The sequence below is a fragment of the Heptranchias perlo genome, chromosome 1 (assembly GCF_035084215.1).
Source record: "Heptranchias perlo isolate sHepPer1 chromosome 1, sHepPer1.hap1, whole genome shotgun sequence".
NCBI lineage: Eukaryota > Metazoa > Chordata > Chondrichthyes > Hexanchiformes > Hexanchidae > Heptranchias > Heptranchias perlo.
The window spans coordinates 109,199,540-109,225,453 of record NC_090325.1 but is presented as its reverse complement, the minus strand read 5'-3'; the positions used below and the strand labels follow the sequence as shown (position 1 = coordinate 109,225,453).

Below are 25,914 nucleotides of genomic sequence, written 5' to 3'. Positions count from 1 at the left end.
GACAGGCTGGGGGCATGGGTGGACATGTGGCAGATGAAATTTAACGCAGAAAAATGCAAAGTGATACATTTCGGTAGGAAGAACGAGGAGGGCACAATTCTAAAAGGAGTGCAGGAACAGAGAGGTCTGGGGGTATATGTGCACAAATCTTTGAAGGTGGCAGGGCAGGTTCAGAAAGCGGTTAAAAAAGAGTACGGGATCCTGGGCTTTATAAATAGAGGCATAGAGTACAAGAGTAAGGAAGTCATGATGAACCTTTATAAAACACTGGCTTGGCCACAACTGGAGATTTGTTTCCAGTTCTGGGCACTGCACTTTAGGAAAGATGTGAAGGCCTTAGAGAGGGTGCCGAAGAGATTTACTAGAATGACTCCAGGGTTGAGGGACTTTAGTTATGAGGATAGACTGGAGAAGCTGGGGTTGTTCTCCTTGGATCAGAGAAGGTTGCGAGGAGATTTGATAGAGGTATTTAAAATCATGAAGGGTCTAGACAGAGTAGATAAGGAGAAACTGTTCCCATTGGCGGAAGGTTCAAGAACCAGAGGGCATAGATTTAAGGTGACTGGCAAAAGAACCAAAGGTGACATGAAGAAAAACTTTTTTACACAGCGAGTGGTTAGCATCTGGAATGCACTGCCTGAGGGGGTGGTGGAGGCAGATTCAATCATGGCCTTCAAAAGTGAGCTGGATAAGTACTTGAAAGTAAAAAATTTGTAGGGCTACGAGGATCGGGCGGGAGAGTGGGACTAGCTGAATTGGTCTTGCATAGAGCCAGCATGCATTCAATGGGCTTCCTTCCGAGCTGTAACCTTTCTATGATTCTATGTTTTTTTTTAATACGTTCATGGGATGTGGGCGTCGCTGGCGAGGCCAGCATTTATTGCCCATCCCTAATTGCCCTTGAGAAGGTGGTGGTGAGCCGCCTTCTTGAACCGCTGCAGTCCGTATGGTGAAGGTTCTCCCACAGTGCTGTTAGGAAGGGAGTTCCAGGATTTTGACCCAGCGACAATGAAGGAACGGCGACATATTTCCAAGTCGGGATGGTGTGTGACTTGGAGGGGAATGTGCAGGTGGTGTTGTTCCCATGTGCCTGCTGCTCTTGTCCTTCTAGGTGGTAGAGGTCGCGGGTTTGGGAGGTGCTGTCGAAGACGCCTTGGCGAGTTGCTGCAGTGGATGGTCCGCACTGCAGCCACGATGCACCGGTGGTGAAGGGAGTGAATGTTTAGGGTGGTGGATGGGGTGCCAATCAGGCGGGCTGCTTTGTCCAGGATGGTGTTGAGCTTCTTGAATGTTGTTGGAGCTGCACTCATCCAAGCAAGTGGAGAGTATTCCATCACACTCCTGACTTGTGCCTTGTAGATGGTGGAAAGGCTTTGGGGAGTTAGGAGGTGAGTTACTCACCACAGAATACCCAGCCTCTGACCTGCTGTTGTAGCCACAGTATTTATATGGCTGGTCCAGTTAAGTTTCTGGTCAATGGTGACCCCCAGGATGTTGATGGTGGGGTATTCGGCAATGGTAATGCCATTGAATGTCAAGGGGAGGTGGTTAGACTCTCTCTTGTTGGAGATTGTCATTGCCTGGCACTTGTCCGACGCGAATGTTACTTGCCACTATGTATTACTTAAATGATAATGACGGTCTCATTCTTCAAGCCCTTAATCTCAGACAATTTACCACACCACCACAAATCCATTATTGCTTAGATATTAATGTATGCTGTGCTGGGGACAGCAAGATATTTAATTTTTAAAGCCAAATGTAGTTCCATAACTTCATTAGCAGGGGAGCAGCTTAATTAATAGTAAAGTCCAGCAGCAAATGATTTTTGCAATAACTGTTCCACTTTATAAATCGTCTTTTGGTTCGTCTTTAGTAATGTTCAATAGAAAGTCCTCTATTGTAAGGGTTTTGTTTATTTGATTATATTAATACAGAATGTATGACTTAAGTTACAGTATAATTATTTTTTTAGCAGGTATTAGAGGCTGTTTAATGGAGTACATCACCTTTACTGCAATATGCATTTAGAACACTGGAGATGGCTCAAGTTTATACTTCATTTGTGTGACTCTAAATGAAGACTGTATGAAAATCAAAGCCACCTGATAAACTGGATTGACTGAGAAAATGGCTTCCACGGAGTAAGTGAAACAGCTCTTTCAATTTTTCAATTTTTTTTTTTCTCACTCTCATATCCAGAACGAGGGCTGATGGTAATGCAGTTTTCAAAAAATATACTTTATTCATAAAATTTGTAACAATACATACAAGACAGTTGTCATATCACATTTCAAACATAGACGATACAGATTATACAATTTGCAAGATACATAAAGTACAGTTCAAATATGATTCCAACAATACAGTTACACATTGTACATGATAATTACAGTTTATGACACTCTAGGGTGCCTCATTTTTTACAATCAATACAGCTTATTGATTACAGCTACATTACATTTCATTACATTTATTTGTATTTTATATTCTGCCCGAGGGGGTTTTCCCCTGATTCCAGCCCCTCAGTATACAATGGCGGGAAGGCTCTAAATGGTAGCCTTTCCCCACAGAGCCTTTGCGGCGGCCGCACCCAGCTTCAATGCATCCCTGAGCACGGAGTTCTGGACCTTGGAATGTGCCAGTCTGCAACTCTCTGTCGTGGACAGCTCCTTGCACTAGAAGACCAGCAAGTTTCGGGCAGACCAAAGGGCATCTTTCATCGAGTTGATGGTCTTCCAGCAGCAGTTGATGTCTGTCTCGGGCGTGCGTCCCTGGGTACGGCCTGTAGAGCACAGAGTCCTGCTAGGGATGAATCTGGACAGATACCACTGCATCTCTCTCCAGACCTTCTTTGCAAAGGCACATTCTAGAAGGAGATGGGTGACGGTCTCATCTCCACCGCAGCCTCTTCGGGGACAGCGCGCGGTGGCACTGAGACGCTGGGAGTGCATGAAGGATCTGACTGGAAGGGCCCATCTTGCCACCAGCCAAGCTACGTCTTGGTGCTTGTTTGAAAGCTCTGGCGATGAGGGGTTCTGCCAAATGACTTTGACAGTCTGCTCAGGGAACCAACCAACAGGATCCACCATCTCATTTTCCCACAGGGTCTCGAGGACGTTACATGCGAACCACTTGCTGATCGCCTTGTGGTCAAAGGTGTTTTTCTGTACAAACTTTTCTACGAAGGACAGGTGGGGCGGAATGGTCCAACTGCATGGAGCGTTCCGTGGCAGCATGGCCAGGCCCATCCTTCACAACACCGGGGACAGATAGAACCTCAGCACGTAGTGACACGTTGTGTTTGCATACCGAGGGTTTACGCACAGCTTGATGCAGCCGCACACAAAGGTGGCCATCAGGATGAGGGCGACGATGGGCACGTTTTTCCCCCCTTATCTGGAGATTTGTACACCGTGTCCCTGCGGACACGGTCCATTTTAGATCTCCAGATAAAGTGGAAAATGGCTCGGGTGACTGTCACGGCACAGGAGCGAGGTATGAGCCAGACCTGCGCCACGTACAGCAACACCGAGAGCACCTCCGAGGCCAGTTCGAACTGGTCACTCATCAATCTGCGGACCGACAGCTGATCCAAGCAGAAGACGGTGACGTCGTCCATGTACAAGGAGGCCTTGACCTGAGTGCCTTCGCTGCCTGGGATCGTCACCCTTCTTATGCCCACACCCCTCCTGATGGACTCAGCAAAGGGTTCGATGCAACACACAAACAAAACGGAGGAGAGAGGGCAGCCCTGCCTGACTCTAGATTTGATTGGAAAGCTTTCTGATTCCCACCCGTTGATTGAAATTGCGCTACTGATGTCTGTGTTGTGCAGTTGGATCCAATTGCGGATTCCCACCCCAAACCCCATTTTTGAGAGCATGTCCATCATGTACGTGTCCGATATTCTGTCAAAGGCCTTCTCCTGGTCCAAGCTGATGAGGCAGGTGTTCTCCCTCCTGTCCTGCACGTAGGCGATCGTATCCCTGGGTAGCACTAGGATATCAGAGATCTTCCTGCCGGGTACAATACAGGTCTGATCGGGGTGGATCACCACCTCCAGGGCTGACTTGAGCCTGTTGGCGATGACCTTGGACAGAATTTTGTAGTCCATGTTAAGTAGTGAGATGGGTCACCCATTTTTGATTTCTTCCCTCTCCCCCTTCTGCTTGGAGGTGAGGGTGGTGATCTCTTTCCTCATGGAGTCTGACATGCTGCCTGCCAGAAGTATGCCTCCGTACACTTCCAGTAGGTCTGGGCCTATCCAGTCCCACAGAGCTGAGTACAACTCGACTGGTAAACTGTCACTTCCGGGAGTTTTACTCTTCTCGAAGGACTGGACGGCCTTTGTCAGTTATTCCAGGGTTAGTGTGTGATTCAGACTCACCCCCTTGCTGTCATCTAAGACCTCCGTGATGGACGACAAGAAGGACTGGGAGGCCATGCTGTCTGTGGGTTTCGCATCGTTCAGTCCTGCATAAAAGGAATTGCAGATCCTCAGTATGCCGGGCTGCGAGGACGTGACCGAGCAGTCCTCTTCCTTCAGGCTGCTGATCACAGAGCTCTTTCTGTGCACCTTTTGGAAGAAGAAACGCGAGCATGTCTCGTCCTGCTCCATGGAGCGGACTCCGGACAGGATCTTGGAGGCCTCGGAGGCAAAGAATGAGGCTTGCTGGTCCTTAATCTCTCTGAGATCCTCCCCGACATCGACCCCCATCAACTGCAGCAGGAGAAGATTCTGCATGCTTTTCTGGAGTCAGGACATTTTCCTCTGCCTCTTTCTCGCCTTCTGAACACCTTTGAGGGTGAAGAACCTCTTGATGTTCGCGTTGATGGCTTCCCACCAGTGCACTGGGGAATCAAAGAGTTTTACAGTTCTCCAACCTTTGTAATTCCTTTTTAGTTCTTCGATGTTTCCCAGGGTCAACAGTTTCATGTTCAGCTTCTATATCCCCCTGTCCACACTCTGGACGTCCTTTAGGTGACAGTCGGCCAGTAGGAGGCAGTGGTCAGAGTAGAACACCGGTGTGACTTTGGTGGATCTGACCTTGAGCGTTGGGGATGCAAACAGGAAGTCTATCCTGGATCGAACAGACCCATCTGGTCTGGACCAGGTATATTGACCTGCCAATCCGTCTGCAGGGTTGCTGAAGACTTCGCGCAGCTTGGTGTCTTTCACTGTTTCTATCAGGAGTTTGGACATGGCGTCCAGTTTGCTGTTGGCTGTGCTGGAGCAGTGGAAGCTGCTGGAAGACGGCCAGCCACTCGTTCTTTAGAGTCGGGGCGTACACATTGATCAGCCAGAGCGGAGCATTTTTGTACAGTACGTCTGCTACGAGGAGGCGACCCCCCCCCATCACCTCCCTTTATTTCGGTGATGGTGAAGTTGCATCCACGCAGCAGAATCCCCTCCCGGAGGCACATCAATCGTTGCCTCCCGATCAGTTCGATGGCCCAAGGGCCCACCGCTGCGACCATTGCCGGTAATTACTGAGGTGCAGGCTGCACTCCTGCAAGAGCAACAGGTCGCTCTTGACCTTGGCGAGGTAATCCAAGGTCAACACACATCGCGTAGTGCATTTAACGCTCTGCATGGTAATAGATGCGACTTTCAGACCCATTTTAACAACAGTTTAAAGTCTCACTCGACAGTCCATCTGCTGTTTCCAGCTCTTGGCCATGTCCCTGCATCCAGGTGATCTGTGCAAACTGTTCCAGACTCCCTGAGCTGAGGTACGAGTCCTGTTCTGCCTCGGGGTTGGAGGGGGGAGGGTCGTTGTTCCGTCGGTGGTGTTGGGTGGAGAACCTGTGTGATGCACGATCGGTTGGGACTCCTCGTTGTTGCTGCTACCGATGCCTGGAGCTGGTCTTCGCTCTCTGCGCTGCTGCTCCCAGTTTCCTGGAGCTGGTGTACGCTGAGCATTTCGCTGCTCCCAGCATCCCGGAGCTGGAGGATGCTGGAGGTGTTGAGGCTCCCTGTGTTCTGGAGCTGGGTCGTGTCGTTCACATCACTGTCACCTTGGACGTTTTGCCGCTTTCGTTGGCAAGCCTGACTGCTTTGCTCCTGTGCTCTCTCCTCGTCAGACGCGGGGTAGTTGCTGTAGTCCGACTGCGACTCGAGCGCTCTTTTGCCTCTGGTTGCAGTTTAGGCAGGAGCCCATTTTCTTTCCTCTGGCTTCCTCTTTCTGTTCTTCCTGGTCACCACTTGCTATTGTTCCCCTGCTGCCTCCTCTTCCATGGACTTTGTGGGCTGGTGGTGAGACTCGGAGCTGGGTGTTGGGGTCTGGCAGTTTTCTGTTTGACCCTTTTCTCGCTCCTTGTCTTCCTGGCCCGGGGTCTTCTCAGGGGGTCACAGCAGGGCAAGGGTTCTTGGCTTTCTTTGGGACAGCCTTGCTTGTTGCCCCCTCCTCCTCCTCTGCAGTCTTGCTCTTGGCCGCCTGGGCGTAGCTGAAGCTGCGTTTGCGGCAGGCCCTGTAGAGATGGCCAGCCTCCCCGCACAGGTTGCAGCACTTGCTCTCCTTGCAGTCCTTAGTCTGGTGCCCTTCCTGCTTGCAGTTCCTGCAGACGGTTGCAGTGCAGGAGGCCGCCACATGGCCGGATTTGCCGCAGGTGCGACAGACTCTGGGTTGCTCCACGTACATCATGTACCCTCGATTTCCTCTGATGGTGAAGCTGGAGGGGGGGTGGAGGATGTTGCCTTGTGCGTCCACTCTCAGGGTTGCCATGACATCCCTCTTGCTGGTCCAGATCCCAAACCGATTGTTGACGTCAACGCTGTTCTCAGCCCCGTTGACGTATCTGGCGAGGAACGTCAGCGCATTGATGACCGGAACATGTGGGTCGTACATATGTACGACCAGCTTCCGGTTCCTCTGCGTTGGGAGGGTGAACAGTGGCTCGCAGTGAGAATCGCCAGTGGCCCTTTGCTCCCCTTCTCCTTGAACACCTGAAGAAACTTCTGGCATCCATCTACGTTCTTGAAGGTGACATCGAAGTATCCGCTTCGAGGGAAATCCTGTAGGCAGAAGATGTCCTCTGCTTCGAATCAACACTCAAACAGGACGCGTTTCATGAAAAACGTGCAGTCCATCGGTGTAACGTTTTCAACAGTCTTTACCACCACCCGGACGGTGTTTCGCACGCCGTGGCCTACTGCCCGGGTGGCCTTCACTGCCATTGCAGTGTTGATGCAGTCCCGATGCAAATTTAGGGGCGGAGCCAGCACACAAATCGACCAATCGCAGCGAAGTCCGCACTGCACGAGTGCGTTAGGTCGAAGCCAGCGTGCAGATCCGCTCTGATAAGAACAGATACTACACTTGATCTTAGCCAAAAGGCCGAGAAGAGGTGTGGAAGTTTCACATTTTCCATTTGATAGCAGCAGTAGTGATGTCCAGACGGTTTGGATTTCCCATGGATGTGCTTATAGTAGATACACATTTATCTTATTTAGACACTCATCTCACTAAGTGTTTCAGTCCGTCTTCGGAAAGATAGAAGTGCACGTCAGGGCATTATCATTGTTATTATTATCCTTATGTTATGCTATAGTATAATTATATATTGGGCAGTACCATTGGCGGAGCCAGTGTGGGGGTCAGGGGAATCATGAGCCCACCCAATCATTTTGACAATAGCCAACGTGGGTTTGGAGGATCACCTCTTTTGCTCCCAGGAACTTCTGGCCTGGATTTTTACTCTGAGCCTTGGGAGGCGGGGTGAGGATTTCCAGAGGGGAAACCCGGTCTGTCCAGACGGTTTGGATTTCCCATGGATGTGCTTATAGTAGATACACATTTATCTTATTTAGACATGTGATTTATTCCTGCTAAATTCTTGTTGCCACTGCTTCCAGTGACATTGTGAACTACACAATATAACTGCCATAAAATCTTTCCATACAAAAGTGGGCAAGATCAATGATAGGGCACTACATAAAAATAACTATTACAGTTCAAAGAAGATTAATTAATCAATCTCATCCTATAAAATTGCATTGGTCTATGGACTTATGATATAAAATGTAATGGGAATTGGGGTGTGCAATTAATTACCTTTTGAGTTGAATTTATAGCTCATCCATTTGGTACCATCCTACTTATGCATAGCTAACAAAGACAAAACTCATCCGCTGCTTCTTTCAAATGTGTGTTTTTTAGGCAGGGTGACACCTTGACTGTTGATTTTCTTTTCTTTCTGCTTGTTAGTATGACTTTGTGCTAAACTGAATAGAGAGCTGTAGCTTTACTCAAGAAAAGGTTTTCCTGTGCTGCAGTTCGTAAAGTATGACCTTATCCTTTGCTTATCATAATATTATTCAACAGTTTGGGTCCAAAGTAATTACACTAGGATTTTTGAGGCAACATTGTTGCTGAGTTTGATTTCTGGCAGTAACACTGAACCCACAGTCCTGATAGGCACATGCTTTATTTATTCTTTCCCATCTAGTATTCCAGTCCAATGGCAGGGAGCTATTACCTGAGCTTTGGGAAGAGGGTGGATCATCTTTACGGTGATTGTGTAATAAATCTTCTCCCTGCATTATAAAAAAAATTAATTCCATTAATTATTACAGTCTGGAGGCAGCACAATCCTACCTGGGAAAGCAGAGAGAAAAGGTGAAAGGATCAATCAGTCAGGTTTTTAATCAAGACACTGCAAGCTACAGTCCTTGGCCTGGAAATGGAAGCTAAAATACAGAAGGTCAGCTTTTTGTAGTCAGAAGTTGCCTAGAAAGAAAGGAAAAGCCATGAACAAGTAAGAAAGCCCACAAAAGACACAGGTCATATGGCTGATTATTATTTTCCTATTTCTCAAGAAGCAAATTGAGATTGAGTTAACATATGAACATAAGAAATAGGAGCAGGAGTAGGCTATATGGCCCCTCGAGCCTGCTCTGTCATTCAAAAAGATCATGGCTGATCTTCTACCTCACCTCCACTTTCCCACCCTATTCCTTGATTCCCTTGGTGCCCAAAAATCTATCGATCTCAATCTTGAATATACTCAATGACTGAGTGAAGAAAGTTTTCTTCATCTCGGTCCTAAAGGCTAACCTCTTATCTTTAGACTATGACCTCTAGTTCTAGACTCTCCAGCCAGGGGAAACAGCCTCTCAGCATTTACCCTGTCAAGCCCTCTAAGAATTTTATATGTTTCAATGAGATCACCTCTCATTCTTCTAAACCCCAGAGAATATAGGGCCATTCTACTCAATCTCTCATGCCAGGAATCAATCTAGTGAACCTTTGTTGCACCCCCTCTAAGGCAAGTTAAGTAAGTGGAATTTGTTTTGACTGTTACTTTACTTCACAGCCATTGAATATAAAGAGTAACTTAACGATTCGTACCTGGCCTCATCTCACTAAGTGTTTCAGTCCGTCTTCGGAAAGATAGAAGTGCACGTCAGGGCATTATCATTATGTTATTATTATCCTTGTGTTATGCTATAGTATAGTTATATATTGGGCAGTACCATTGTCTGACCCAGTGGGGGGGTCAGGGGAATCATGAGCCCACTCAATCATTTTGACATTAGCCAACCTGGGTTTGGAGGATCACCTCTTTTGCTCCCAGGAACTTCTGGCCTGGATTTTTACTCTGAGCCTTGGGGGTTGGGGTGAGGATTTCCAGAGGGGAAACCCGGTCTTTTCAATTTTTTCGGCAGCTTTTCTGCCTGACAGGCAGCCAGATTGTCGGGAAAGCAGCCAGAGAGCAGATGCCAGGTAAGTTTGATATCGGTGGGGGCTTGGGGTCGGAGACATCGGTGGGGGCTTGGGGTCGGAGACATCGGGGGAGCTTGGGGTCAGAGACGCCTGGGGGGCTTGGGGTCGGAGACATCGGGGGAGCTTGGGGTCGGAGACGTCGGGGGAGCTTGGGGTCAGAGACATTCGGGGAGGGGGGATTGGCGATGTTCTGGGGGGTGGTGGCCCATGGATAGATCAGGGGGGTTGGACATGGGGAGTGGGGGAGTCAGCCGATCACGTGCGTTGGATTGCAGCAGGTAAACTTGTTGGTCCTGGAGAAAACACTCCTGCTCCTCCTGGCCCACAAGCAGTGCAATAAAAGCACTTGCCTGTTGATCCGGCTGTTCTTGCCACCTCTTATGTGGTGAGAATCAAGAGGCCTGGGAATCCCAGGAGTTAAAAATAGAAAAGGTATTAAAATGGAGGCACACAGCCTCCTTAAAAGATTCTACTGACCAACCCGCCTCCTGAAAGCGGACTGGTCGTTCGCTCCTCGACCCGCCTCCTTTAAAACCTGAAGTGGGTGGGTTGGGGTCAGATTTTACATTTTTAGAATTTTTACCTTCCCATCCACCCCCAACCCACTCATCCTTAGGGGTTGAAATTACCCCCTCTGTCACCCATCTTTGTCCTCCAGATTCTGTGTGGTTCCCGGTTCGGCCTTCGGATTAGATAAGACGGCATTTCCCAGTTTCCAGCCTGGTTCCCTTCCTGCCAAGTCAGCCAAATTTTGAGTTCGACTCCGCCAAATTTGGCTCCACTAAGTTTGAAATTTAGAAGTGAACTGAGCAAAAACCGTGAGACTTGACAAAAATGTCTAGGATAAATGAAGTTGAGTTTGAGGTAGCAAAGATAGTGACCAAAGACAAAACAAAAGAGAGGGAATTTCAACTAAAATTGTGTAGGTTTCAATTAGAGCTTAAGTTTATATAGATAACCTCAAAGAGCAATGCAAACAGGAAGAGAGGGAACATTGTAAATTTAAGACCAAGGCGAGGGAGAAAGCGTGTCGCCATAATCTTAAACCAGCAGAGAAAAGTGCATTAGCGGCAGATCTGGAAAGTGAGGTTGAGGAACTCAGGGCCCACCATTTTATTAAATCAAATCTTATTCCACATTTTAAAGAGGGAGTTGATATTGATATTTTATCCAAATATTTGAATTGTTAGCTGGTCACCACAAGTGGGACAAAAATGAATGGGCCAGCTGACATGTGCCTTCACTAAACGGAAAAGCGTTTGCAGTGTTTCTTTGTGTCAATCTTGCTGAGAGTATGGACGATGGTATTGTAAAGCGTGCTATTCTCAGTGCTTATGATTTGACACTTGAAGAGTACAAGAATAAATTTAAGAAACTAAGGAAGGATCTGTTTGGTACTTATTGAGAAATGTTTCTCCAGCTGAAAGACAATGATGAAAAGCAAAGGCATAATAGCCTATGAAAGTCTCTGCCATTTAATGCTAAGGTCAGATTTCTGGAAATGATTCCAGATGATTTAAAGACGTAGTTACCTAATCAAGAATACAAAGCTCGCAAGTAGCCAGGCACACGTACTGATCATTTTATAGTCTTGTGAGCAAAGGTTAAGCTGTCGCATGAATGGGAGACCAGGTGCCTAACCATGTATGTACAGCTCTGGGTTAAATTTTTGTCTTCACGGTATGGGCGGTAATTTGGCAGAAGGGATCGTTTGCTCGTTATAGAACCAGCCCAATATTCATTTTATTGAAGTAGGTGGAATGAAAATCGGGTGGCTTCTGTAACAGATGGGCGATCTCTTTTGCCAGATTACCACTCATGCGGTGAAGAAGAAAATTTACCCCAGTCTCTTAGAAATCCTACTATACAAACCAGGAAGCAGCATGAGCTCACAGGATGTGATATGGCCAGTTATGCAGTGGCATTGATGTAGACAGGTTGACTCCCTACCTTCCCCCAGTCATTGTGAATGAAACATACGTAAGGGAATTACGAGCCACTGGCTGCTCTTTCACTACATAACTCAATTAAAGTTATTGGTTTGAATAAAACAATTGAACCAAAAGTTGCTTTAATAAGGAGTCAAATACAAAGTGATAAATATAGTATGCACTTTACAGTATATTTGTATTTACAGTATTGCATTCCTTTTAGTAATCTTCGTGAGAAGATTAAAAGTAAGCGCAAGGCACTGCAAGTATCTCTAGATGGAAACAGAGAAGTCACTGATACTCGGGTGAGTGTGAAAATATCTATCAGAATTTGTCTCGAAGATATATGATTTATGTAGTAGAAGTGTGGGGTATTGAAATGCAAGAGTTAAATACAAAGGTCACTGAGAGAAGAGAGCAATTAATGGTCAGTCTGTGATCTTTATTGAAAAGTGCTACTCACCAGCAATGAGACTTGTGCGATAGTGACAACTCTGTTGTTTCACAACTTGCCTGACGTGCACAGGCCCATTTTTTTCTCCCCTCCAATTTTCTTCCCACACATACACACTGTCCAATAGAAATCATAAGGTCGTGATTGGGGTGAAAAATCTGATCGACTTTTTGATTCTCCCAATCCCAGCCAAGTAGCTTATTGTAGCAGCTCTATCTCCACCACAGTTGAATCAGCACAGAATGGGCATCAAAATTGGGAAGGCATCCTGGCTCAGTTCCATCCTGGCCAGTGCACTTACCACCTGAACCGTTGGAGTGCCCTGGCTCACATCCCCCAATTTCAGTCACTGTTTTTAATTTCACATTTTTCAAAATAGGCACTCTTTTGAAAATTAAAATGATTAAAAAGCTTGGCATTCTCTACAAGGAAGAGAAACATTCTAATGGTTACAGATTAACTATAGGCCCATCTCTCTTATTGACACTGATTGCAAGATCCAAGATTATAGTTGCGAGGTGAAAAGATTATCTCTTCCTTGATCCAGACAAAAGATTTGCAAATAATAGGACCTGTGAGGATAGCAGCCAGTTTCTGGATCTGGTGGTGTTGTGTAGGGAGATTGTGGCCATTTTGATGTCAGTGTTCATTCACACCAAGGAAGTCTTTGGATAAGAGATCGTACCTTCAATATGCCACACACTGTATTGGGTTGAGAAACTTGTTTTAATTATGGATTTTAATCTTCTGGCTTGGCTCCAGACCATTGTTAAAGTAATTTACTGAATGTGAAATGTTTTTAGATGTTTGAGAGATGGTGATAAAACAAAACATAATTGCAAGTATTTCTTTTTATTATAAGATTAATGTGTTCATATCTGGAGAGGAGTACATGGCAGTGCCATTCCACTTCTCCTGCTCCAATCATTTTCTTTAGAGGTTGGTGCCATCCCTCAGAGATATCAAGGTTTGTGTCGATACCGGAGTGTCCAAAATCTTTCAGCATGCAATTCTCTTCAAACCAAGCTGAGGCAGTCTAGAAAATGCTACAGTTGGTGGCCAGTTTAAAAAAAGTCAGGTAAGAGTTAACTGAGGGTAGCCTGAAGCCAGTTTGGGAGGAGAGAGCCTGCAGTGCTTCAGTGTTCAAAATTTTTGTAAAAGATCAGTTTGTAAAAGGAGAAACTGTTTCCAGCAGCAGGAGGGTCAATAACCAGAGGACACAGATTTAAGGTAATTGGCAAAAGAACCAGAGGGCAGATGAGAAGAATTTTTTTTATGCATTGAGTTGTTATGATCTGGAATGCACTGCCTGAAAGAGTGGTGGAAGCAGATTCAGTAGTAACTTTCAAAAGGGAATTGTATAAATACTTTGGAAAGGAAAAATTTGCAGTGCTGTAGGGAAAAATCAGGGGAGTGGGACTAATCGGATAGCTCTTTCAAAGAGCCGGCTCAGGCACGATGGGCTGAAAGGCCTCCTTCTGTGCTGTAAGGTTCTATGATTCTAAAAGAGAACCCTTCTCGTTCAGTTTATTTCTTGAGAAGAAAAAGCCAATTTTTGTTTTCAAATTTGGGGAAGTGAGCAAGATACACATGTATAATCATAGCTGAGCAACCTTTTATCCACCTAGACCACCATTGCACTCTTATAATCACCAGTTTTCACAATCCATGTAGTTGCAAACACTCCTATAAAAAGATAGGAAAGTGGTTGATTAAACTGATACTTCAAAACTTGGCTTGTTCCTGCATTCTAGATGTTGTTCTTTTGTGTCAAGCGCATTGAAAAGAACATGGTCAAATTAACTAAAACGTGGTCTGAAGGCTTGAGTTTGAATATCTGTATTTAATGTCCATTACAGGTAGATTTCAGCCGTTGTTGTCTAGAGTGCCTCGTGGTAGGATTCTATCTTGAGCTGAAGAGAAACCAGACTTATTCTGCCTACCAAAGTATTTCTACCATATGCTGTTGATAGGATGGTTTTTAGGGTACCTGTGGATAGATCCAGAATTCAGACCTTTCTGACTGGTGGAGAAATATCTGCAGGCAACAAGGCTAAGAATTCTTGAGACAATCAAGTTATAAAGAAGAGGAGAATCTTTAACCTATTATTTTTTAATTGCCAGGTTTTGGTTGCTACAGAAATGGAAAACAGTACCGGAAACGAGCATGCTACGATTGTGGAGGTTTGTATCTCTGTCACCCCTCTGATCTTTCCTAAAACTTTGGAAGTAGCAAAAATGTGTTGCTTTTTTCCCTCCTCCGCAGTCACTGGTCTCTGACTGTTTCTACTATTGCTTTTCTAAATACATGCTGCATATTTACTTTGTAACTGGTATCTGTGACAGACCTACGGGTCTGTCATAATTTCTACATTAATTTATATATTTTCATGTGAATTTACAGCTTTCCAATTTTGTCTTCTCTGATTTCCTGGAATAGCTGTCTGTCCTCTTTTTGTAAAGGTACGATATATGCAAAACTGTACATAAGAGCCCACTTCAATGGGAATTGTATGGGCTCTATTCATGTGGACCATTAAACAAGAGTATGGATACAAAAAGTCCATTCAGGTGGTAGCCCAATGATCAATATTGTTTATATTTCTACCTATTTGTCCCACTTGAGGATCCTGCGAGCAAGACTCCAGCTATGTCTTGAAGATGTGCAAGTTGCTTATCTGGTACCTGAGGCCACACTGTTTCCTGTGAAAATCTGGCTTGATTGCTGTCTTTCACTACCAGAAATTGATGACAATAATAGTAGAAAGATCAAATAAGAGATGAGGTATAGGCTTAAATCTTTTTATAAAAATGCGGGGGGGAGGGATTCAGGAATAAAAGACAAGAGTTGCAGGTACATGCGATTAGAGAAAATAACAACAGCTTGTATTTATAAAAGCCCTTTAACATGAAGAAATGTCCTAAGGTGTTTCACTGATGAAGGAAGGAATGATGCCAAGCTCTTTTTTTAGGGAAGTTGAGAGTTGACCAAAGGCTTGGTTACAAAAATTGGTTTTAAAATTTTTTTTAAAGGTGAGCAGTAAAGTATGGAATTAGGAAAAGAATTCCAGAGAGTGTAGCCAAGAAGACTACCCCATTGATGGAGTAAAGGGAGAGGGAGATACACTTAAGGCAGAATCAGAAACACAGGTAGTATGTAAGGCTGGTGGAGATTGCAGAGATAGGATAGGATGAGGCTGTGGTGGAATTTGTAGATGAGTGAGAATTTTAAATTTAATGCTTTGGGGGTCAAAGAGCCAGTGTAAGTTAACAAGGTCAGGGATGAGAAGTAAGCAGGAACTTAATGCAGGTAAGGATGTGGGTGGTCAAGTTATGAACAAAATAGAGCTTATAGAGGTCATGAGACCAAATGGAGAGCATAGGCAAAGTAAAGTCTAGAAGTGACAAATGTGTTGATTAGGGTTTTGGCTGTGGTAGGGTTCAAACCCCACTCGAGAGACTGGGGTGCTGCACTGTCAGACAGCCATCTTTCAGATGAAAGTTAAACTGAGGTCCCGTCTGCTTTCTCAGATAGAGGTAAAAGATCCTATGGCACTATTCAAAGAAGAGCAGGCAAGTTTTCCTGGAGTCCTGGCCAACATTTATCTCTCAACCAGCAAAAACGGACAGTCTGGTCATCTATCTCATTGCTGTTTATGGTAGCTTGCTGTGCATAAATTAGCTGCTGTGTCTCCCCACATTACAACAGTGACCAAAGTAATTCATAGCCAATGAATTACTTTAGGTAGTCTTGAGGTCATAAAACGCACTGTATAAATGCAAGTTCATTTTTTTTTCTTTATTTGGTACCTGCCCATAGAGCTTGTGTCATCAGCATATTTAGTAAACTACAGACATCCTATTCCATATCATTTTAAATAGCGGCCTAGAAGAGATCCCTGTGGGACATCACTAATTTAATTTTCCCCAGGCAGAGTGATTTCCCATTTATCACCACCTATTTTATATTGCCAAGTCAGTTCATAATCTTTCTAGGTAATTTTGAAATACCACTACTTCACCCCTAAGAAGAAGATCTGAAAGACAACATCTCCAGTAGTGAAGCACTTCTTCAGTGCCAACCTAGATTATGTGCTCAAATCTCTGGAGTGGGGCTTGAACCCTACAAGTGCCAAAATACTAATCCATATGCCATAACCTTGTGACTCAGAAGCGAGAGCACAACCACTGAGCCAACGCTGACAATAGAAAAGACATTGACTATTTTCAGAGTGACTATGTAGGTGTGTGCAATATTGATATATGGAACAAACTCCCAGAGAACGTAATTGATTTGTGTCATTCAGCACCTTTAAAAAGGAACTCAACCGGTATCTATTAAGAGATTATAGAGAACTTAACACTGCTTGATTTCCCATTCTCCCCCCCCCCCCCCAGGGGAAGTAGGGAAAGGACCTTAGTGTTCCATAAAGTAAGGAGTCAACAGGTGGTGTGAAAAGTAAGTCCATAATAGAATATTCATATTTATGCTCTGGATAAGTTGGATTAATGAGCAAATGATTTTTTCTCATCGAGGACTTTGTATGGGGATGAATTGGTCTTCAGCCGTAGCACAAACTGGGCGATAGCGAATCAGCAGCCCGCTTTACACTCCACCCAATCAATGGAAACGAAAATTGGGCGGGTGTAAAATGGGGTGCTGATTCGTCATCACCCATTTTGCACTACCACCGAAGACCAATTTCACCCCTTTATGTCCTTGTGTTAGGAGCGTTTCACAGTGGGTTAGCTTTCATTAATTGGGAATAATGTCCATCTATCATCCTGGATCAGACTGGATCAAAGGGAACATAATCATATAATTGGGTCTGGTGCATATAATTGGGTCTGGTGCATATATTCCTCCATTCCCTTCTTGCTCCACTGCTATAAACGCCAGAGGAAAACTGAGTTGTCAGTGGAGTGTGTCTTTTCGTGTACAAGGCTTTTCTCAAGGGGATTTAAAAAGGAACTCAATCAGTATCAATTAAAGCTTATAGAGAACTATAAGCTTGATTTCTTTTTTTCCTAGGTGAGGTAGAGGAAGGAAGTTGGTGATTCATAAGAACATAAGAAATAGGAGCAGGAGTAGGCCAATCGGCCCCTCGAGCCTGCTCCGCCATTCACTAAGATCATGGCTGATCTGATCCTAACCTCAAATCTAAATTCATGTCCAATTTCCTGCCCGCTCCCCGTAACCCCTAATTCCCTTTACTTCTAGGAAACTGTCGATTTCTGTTTTAAATTTATTTAATGATGTAGCTTCCACAGCTTCCTGGGGCAGCAAATTCCACAGACCTACTACCCTCTGAGTGAAGAAGTTTCTCCTCATCTCAGTTTTGAAAGAGCAGCCCCTTATTCTAAGATTATGCCCCCTCGTTGTAGTTTCACCCATCCTTGGGAACATCCTTACTGTATCCACCCGATCAAGCCCCTTCACAATCTTATATGTTTCAATAAGATCGCCTCTCATTCTTCTGAACTCCAATGAGTAGAGTCCCAATCTACTCAACCTCTCCTCATATGTCCGCCCCCTCATCCCCGGGATTAACCGAGTGAACCTTCTTTGTACTGCCTCGAGCAAGTATGTCTTTTCTTAAGTATGGAGACCAAAACTGTATGCAGTATTCCAGGTGCGGTCTCACCAATACCTTATATAACTGCAGCAATACCTCCCTGTTTTTATATTCTATCCCCCGAGCAATAAAAGCCAACATTCCGTTGGCCTTCTTGATCACCTGCTGCACCTGCATACTAACCTTTTGATTTTCTTGCACCAGGACCCCCAGATCCCTTTGTACTGCAGTACTTTCCAGTTTCTTGCCATTAAGATAATAACTTGCTGTCTGATTTTTCCTGCCAAAGTGCATAACCTCACATTTTCCAATATTGTATTGCATCTGCCAAATCTCCGCCCACTCACCCAGCCTGTCTATATCCCCTTGTAGGTTTTTTATGTCCTCCTCACTCTCTACTTTCCCTCCCATCTTTGTATCATCTGCAAACTTTGATATGTTACACTCGGTCCCCTCCTCCAAATCGTTAATATAGATTGTAAAGAGTTGGGGACCCAGCACCGACCCCTGCAGAACACCACTGGCTACTGGTTGCCAGTCCGAGAATGAACCATTTATCCCAACTCTCTGCTTCCTGTTAGATAACCAATCCTCCACCCATGCCAGAATATTACCCCCAATCCAGTGATTCTTTATCTTGAGCAATAATCTTTTATGTGGCACCTTGTCGAATGCCTTCTGGAAGTCTAAATACACTACGTCCACTGGTTCCCCTTTATCCACCCTGTACGTTATATCCTCAAAGAACTCAAGCAAATTTGTCAGACATGACTTCCCCTTCGTAAAGCCATGCTGACTTTGTCCGATTAAATTATGTTTATCCAAATGTTCCGCTACTGTCTCCTTAATAATAGACTCCAAAATTTTACCCACCACAGATGTTAGGCTAGCTGGTCTATAATTTCCAGCCTTCTGCCTACTACCCTTTTTAAATAAGGGTGTTACATTAGCAGTTTTCCAATCTGCCGGGACCTTTGCCGAGTCCAGAGAATTTTGGAAAATTATTACCAAAGCATCCACAATCCCTACTGCCACTTCCCTCAAGACCCTAGGATGTAAGCCATCAGGTCCAGGGGATTTATCCGCCTTGAGTCCCATTAATTTACTGAGTACCAATTCCTTAGTGATTTTAATCGTATTTAGCTCCTCCCCCCCCCCCCCCCCAGAGCCCCCTGTTTGTCCAATGTTGGGATATTCTTAGTGTCCTCTATCATAAAGACTGAAACAAAATATTTGTTGAGCATTTTTGCCATCTCCATGTTTCCCATCATTAATTTCCCGGTCTCATCCTCTAAGGGACCTACGTTTGCCTTAGCCACCCTTTTTCTTTTTATATAACTGTAGAAACTCTTGCTATCTGTTTTTATATTTTTTGCTAATTTATTTTCATAATCTATCTTCCCTTTCTTAATCAATCCCTTAGTTACTTGCTAAAAGTAAGGAATCAACAGGTGGTGTGAAAAGGAAAATATTGCCAAGAACTGCTAAAATTTTCTTGCCGTTTATTGTACTGGAAGAGATAGTGAGTTAAGTGAAGTGTTGTAATCTAGCTAAATTTGCTGTTTTTGTTTAATTTTATTTTTCTTCATCTTACTACTGAATAAACTTGATTCACAGTTCTCTGCCTTCACCTTCTGGTCTGTCAGTGTGATATTTTCCATCAGTCAGAGAGATCAGGAGTGCGTGGTGGCATCCCATACTATTTTCAGTATGTCCCTCATCAGTGAAAGGGCTATCCCAGATTACTTTACACATAAGCTTATGTTTTGACTAATAAAGATGGACAATCTTCTGCCTGCGACTTTTGTGTTGGGCACAAGAAAAATGTATCTGGAATGCATATAAATCATAATTATGTTGTTGCTTTGCCAAATGCCTTCAATCCCAGAAATTCATCATTTGTTTACTTTGTAATGGGTAACCTGCATTTCTTTTGATTCAGTTACAAACTTGCATTAGTTTTGTACGTTTGTTTATTCTTCTTTTCTCCTCATCCCCTCCCAAATCCCATCTGTTTAGTACTATCATAACTAGTCAAAATATTCTGCTTCCAGATAATTGATTAAGCATACAGGCCAAGCTCCTCTACAAATTCTGATACTAAAACATCTCCAGAGGGAAATTGAAATCAACACACTATTTGGGTGAAAGGGACAACAGAGAACGATATACTAGAAATTGAAGTGCACTAATATGACATATCATTGTGGAGAAAGACTCCGGTGGGGGGGGGGCACAACTATACTGAATCCACTACCCAAGTTATTTCCATTAAATTAATCAAAATGATACCAGGTCTCCAACTTCCACACTTTCAGCATCTGGACTGAAGCAGAATGCTGTCATTTAAAGTGCACTATGCTACTAAAATAGTACAGGAGATAGAACAAAAGTTTCTTTTTAAAAAAATTGCTTTTTCAGAAAGAACCCAAACTTTGTCTGTTTTTCCAATGTTTCTCCAGAGACACCAGCCTGAACCACACTATAATTTCTGGCCCTGTAAATTTTGATCCTGTTAGAGCACTGCTTATGGTTTTTCCTTCGAGGCTGAAGATTTATTGATAAATAATTTCTGTGGGTCAAGTGACTATTTTTCCAACTGTTAATGTTTTCTAACATTAAAAGGAGCTGCGCTTCTCCTTCACTGTTTTTCATTTGTGGATAAGTCCAGCGCTCTGCATATAAAAGGATATACCAGAAGGATTTTTTTGAAGCCTTAGATACTCTTTGCTTTGGAAGTATTAAATAAAATTGTTGTACACAGTCTATTCTGTTTTAATAATTTCTGCTGCTTGGGGATGACTGCTGGACAAACCAAACAAATTCTTCTTTGCTTGTTTTTATTGGAAAAATGTGTTGACGTTAATTACTGTGTTTTAAAGCTGGTGGTCCCTTATGTACTGTTGAAGGACTGAACTGCTTTTTATAACCATCACAAAACTCTACCCTATTTATGGCATGACTTGCTTGCTGTGTTCCAGGTAGAATTCTTTTTTAATGACTGAAGTAAACAATAAAGACAAAAATGAAATGTTATTGTATGCTACCATGTTGCGTATCACATTACTGTTCCATTTTGGGATTGTTTGACCATTTTCCACAGAAAGGATTCTCAGAAAAAAAAGTTGATTTTTAAGTATTGTTTCAAAGGATCGTGCATTCATGCAAGTTTTTAAAAAAGGCACTATGACAATAGGCAATTAATATGTAATATAATTGTTATCCCCAAAGACAGTAAACAATAATCATTTAATTAGATTATCTCAGTAATCAATAAACACCTCAAGCTATTGTGCAGGGAAACCTCTGAAAATGGCTGCTCGAAGAGGGGTATCTGATGGGCCTTTGATGTGACCAGAGGGAGATTTTTAAAAAATCAGTGACTGAGACAGGTAGTGAACGTCCAGCTAAGGCAGTGAAAACAGTTAGGTTTGTTAAACAGAAAGCTGTGATGGGAAGCTTTTGCTTTCTATTTTAGTATCATCTGCACATTTGGACACCACTCTCTCACTTTTCTCTCCATCTAGATATTTAGTAATATCATGTTTAATTAAAGATTGCAATTTTTTTCCTACCACAAACATGAAACTAACTCGGGTTCATAAATTCTCCCTTTTTGAAAATAGTTACTACATTGGCCACTCTCAGTAGAAGTCTTAAAGATAATTTCTAAGGCCTTTACTATTTCTTATCCTATTTCCTTCAAGATCCTTGGATGTAAATTGTCAGGTCTTTCCTGGCACTTTGTCCTCCTTTAGCTTTACTAACTAATACGTTCCAATTATTTATTATATTTTTAATAGAATGTACAACACAGAAACGTGTTTATATGTTTTAACCAATTTAGGATTTACCCCCTTCCCAATATCCTTCCCTTTAATAATTACTGATGCAAAGTACTTGTTAAGTATCCCAGCCAATTTCCATATATTCTCTACTAACTCATTATCGTCTCCTCTCAGGGCTTCCACCTCACATTGAGCAATTGTTTTTTTACTGATATATTTGTAGAATACTTAATGTTCTTTCTAATATGTTTTGAGACTCTGTCCTCATATTCATAGGAACAGGAGTAGGCCATTTACCCCCTCAAGCCTGTTCCGCCATTCAATGAGATCATGGCTGATCTGTGACCTAACTCCATATATCTGCCGTAGCCCCATATCCCTTAATACCTTTAGTTAACAAAAATCTGTTAATCTCAGATTTAAAATTAACGATTGAGCAAGCATCAATTGCCGTTTGCAGAAGAGAGTTCCAAACTTCTGCCACCCTTTGCGTGTCGAAGTGTTTCCTAACTTTGCTCCTGAAAGTCCTGGCTCTGATGTCCCCTTATCCTCGACACCCCAACCAGCTACCCTATCAGTTCCCCTTAATATCTTGAAAACTTCGAGCAAATCACCCCTTAATCTTCTAAATTCCAGGGAATACAGCCCTAGTTTGTGTAATCTCTCCTTGTAATTTAACCCTGGGGAGTCCAGGTATCATTCTGGTAAATCTACACTGCACTCCCTCCAAGGCCAATATATCCTTCCTACGGTGCTGTGCCTAGAACTGAACACAGTACTCCAGGTGTGGTCTAACCATGGCTTTGTATACCTACAGCATAACTTCTACCCCCTTGTATTCTAGTACTCTAGATATAAAGGCCTGTACCTGAGAGTGACATTTTAATGATCTATGTACATGGACCCCTAAGCCTCTTTGGGCCTCCACTGTTTCAAGCTTTTCACCATTTAGAAAGTACTCTGATCTATCCATTTTAGGTCCAAAGTGGATGACTGCACACTTGCCTACATTGAAATCCATTTGCCTCAGTTTTGCCCATTCACTTAATATCTCTCTGTAATTTTATGCTTCCATCTACACTGCTTATAATGCTACCTATCTTTGTGTCATCGGCAAACTTGGATATGTGGCTTTCTATCCCGTCATCAATAAATGCAGTGAATAATTGAGGCCCCAACACAGATCCCTGTGGGACACCACTAGTCACATCCTGCCAATTTGAACACCTGCCCATTACCCCTACTCTGTCTCCTGCCGCTCAGCCAATTTCTTAACCAGGTCAATAATTTGCCCTCAATTCCATGCGCTTTGACTTTAGCTAACACTGTCTTATCATAGAAAGGTTACAGCACAGAAGGAGGCCATTGACCCATCAAGTTCATGCTGGCTCTCTGCAAGAGCAATCCAGCTCGTCCCACTCTCCCGCCCCTTCCCTGTAGCCCTGCAAATGTTTTTCCCATCAAGTACTTATCCAATTCCCTTTTGAAAGCCACGATTGAATCTGCCTCCACCACCCCCTCAGGCAATGCATTCCAAATCATAACCACTCACTGTATAAAAATGTTTTTCTCATGTCGCCTTTGGTTCTTTTGCCAATCACCTTAAATCTATGTCCTCAGGTTCTTCACCCTTCCGCCATTGGGAACAGTTTCTCTCTGTTCTGTCTAGACCCTTCATGATTTTAAATACCTCTATCAAATTTCCTCTCAACCTTCTCTGCTCTAAGGAGAACAACCCCAGCTTCTCCAGTCTATCCACATAACTGAAGTCCTTCATCCCTAGAAATATTCTAGTAAATCTCTTCTGCACCCTCTCTAAGGCCTTCACATCCTTCCTAAAGTGCTGTGCCCAGAATTGGACACAATACTCCAGTTGTGGCCGAACCAGTGTTTTATAAAGGTTCATCATAACTTCCTTGCTTTTGTACTCTATGCCTCTATTTATAAAGCCCAGGATCCCATTTGCTTTTTCAAGCGCTTTCTCAACCTGCCCTGCCACCTTCAATGATTTGTGCACATATACCCCCAGATCTCTCTGTTCCTGTACCCCTGTTAGAATTGTACCCTTTAGTTTATATTGCCTCTCCTCGTTCCTTTAGATTGGAAAATTGCGCGTCACTCCACTATTTAAGAAAGGTGAGAGAGGGAAACCAGGGAATTAAAGACCAGTTAGCCTAATATCTGTTGTCGGGAAATTACTAGAGTGTATAATTAAGGATAGAGTGACTGAACACCTTGAAAATTTGCAGCTGATCAGAGAGAGCCAGCATGGATTTGCAAAGCGTAGGCCGTGCCTGGCGAACCTGACTGAGCGACTTTTTTGAATGCCTTCGAGAAATCTATATAAACGACATCCATAGACATTCCCCTGTCCACTACTTTAGTCACCTTCAATCAGGTTCGTCAGGCACGATCGCAGGCCTTCCTGCCCGACAGCCAGCCAGCTTGTCAATCAGGCTGGCTGCTGGGCCCGAAGCTCAGAAGTAAAATTTGTTAATCTCAGCGATCGTGACCTGCCAACTTACCTTCCGGGTTTCACACCCAAAAATCTCTTTCTCCCACCCCCCGCCCCTCGCTCCCTTCCTGGCTCGAGGTCAAAAATCTGCCCTATGTAACTCTATATATCCTCTCTCTTTTATCACACCTATGCCCTCTTCTTCAATTTTAGTTTGTTTGTAATCTTCCTATTTATCAATGTCATCCTGAAACTTGAATTAGTCTTTATTAAAAGTATATATATTCTGCAGCTTTTCAATCTCCTTTTTAAAAATATTATTGGTCTACAGTTCTGTGTATCATTTTCTCAGCTAGCTCATTCCTCATCTTTCTAAAATCTGCCCTATTCTCATTTAATGCCCTTGTTTTTGTACTAACTTGGAATGAAAATCAGGCGGGTTGTTTACGGGCAGGTGATCACCACATGGCCGGTAATCTGGCAGAGTGGAAGATGAATATTTTCCCCCATATGTTGTCTTGAAGATTATTCCAAATGTTTTTATTAAATTGTGGCTACCACAGCATTCTTCAGTTACTGGTAAGAACTATATTTGCATTGTGGTTTATGCAGGAAATTCAAAATGAGGATGAACAGGTGGAGAATCTCAAACGGACCATGAAAGCCCAAAGACAAAGAAGAAAAAAGCCCGTATGTCTTTCCGTATATCATATATGGTGTTGATGTTTTACCTTTACACCTGGTGTTTCAAACCTAGAGACTTACAGATCATTTTATGCCTACCTGTTGCTTTTCTTGATTTTAAGCAAACATGGGTAAATAAATTATCTGGAATTTCTCCAGAGTTTCTGCCAATCTGCCGAAGTTATGGCAGGAGATCGGGAGAATCCAGTGGAAATTCCTAAACTTATTTACTTACTGTTTATACATATAAATCTTTTCATCCATCTAATGTAACTTTCTTGTATTTATTCTTGGGATGTGTTGACGCTCGCAAGGCCAATTTATTGCCCAAACCTAGTTGCCATCAGGAGTTGGTAGTGGGCCTTCTCCTTGAACTGCTGCAATCATGGTGTTAGGTAGAGAATTCCGTGATATTAACCCAGTGACGATGAAGCAATGATATATGTCCAAATCAGGATGGTATGTGATTTGGAGGGGAACTTGGAGGTGATGGTGTTCCCACAATATTGCTGCTTATGTCTCCCTTGGTGATAGAGGTCGCGAAGGAGGGAGATGCTATCGGAGTAGCCTAGGTGAGTTGCTGCAGTGCATTCTTTACTCAATACTTACGGCAGTCACAATGTGCTGGTGGTGGAGGGGACATTGAATCCTTGCTCATCAACCCAAATTTGAAACAAAACCATCATTGCCATGTATGGAGGTAGGGAAGTCCCTTTCCCACCTTGGTACTGTTTTAAAATGTATTTCTTGCAAGTTTTCTTTGAGTGTGCACTATTGGTAACCCCATTCTGTGGAAACTGTATGAAGACCTTGCTTGTTTGTTTAAAGTTTTTTAGTTTCTCTATACACCTTGGAGCAAGATGCAACAGGCTAACATAGTGCATAGTACAGAACAGTGGATTATCAGGCACTTAACCAATAGTTAAGACAAGGCCCACCTTCTAGAAGCTGAAGGAGAACTAAACAAATTAAAATATATTTTGCATGTCACTGGTATGTTTTATTAGTATCATAATTGATATCGTATTGTGCCCAGATACTGACAAACTACTGAACTGGAATGTCCAATTCTACAAGAAAGTAACCTTGAAAATAAAAAAAAAAGTGACCTATTCCGAGGTCTTTGCTAAAGCACCTCTAAACTTGCCACAAGAAAGGCACGCAACAGTTTATTAAGCTTCCATTCAAAAAACAATTCTTTGGTGCAGGTATAAACCATGCTCCCTTTTTTTTAACCACATGTTAATCTTCCCGCCTTTTCTCTGTTATTCCCAGGTTGTGCACTATTTGCAACATAG

The 25,914-nt window shown here is 43.5% G+C and overlaps 1 protein-coding gene and 1 pseudogene across 1 annotated transcript in view; one reads left to right on the top strand and one right to left on the bottom strand.

Moving 5' to 3' along the window:
• Positions 1 to 25,914, top strand: part of cc2d2a (coiled-coil and C2 domain containing 2A) — a 175,344-nt gene that overhangs the window by 3,654 nt on the left and 145,776 nt on the right. The window contains exons 2-5 of the mRNA XM_067989540.1: positions 1,979 to 2,144; positions 11,883 to 11,964; positions 14,238 to 14,297; positions 24,545 to 24,622. Coding sequence (XP_067845641.1) covers positions 2,131 to 2,144; positions 11,883 to 11,964; positions 14,238 to 14,297; positions 24,545 to 24,622 — 234 coding nt within the window. The 5' untranslated portion in view covers positions 1,979 to 2,130. The remainder of the gene's footprint in view (positions 1 to 1,978; positions 2,145 to 11,882; positions 11,965 to 14,237; positions 14,298 to 24,544; positions 24,623 to 25,914) is intronic.
• LOC137331324 (U2 spliceosomal RNA) lies at positions 7,247 to 7,352 on the bottom strand (annotated as a pseudogene).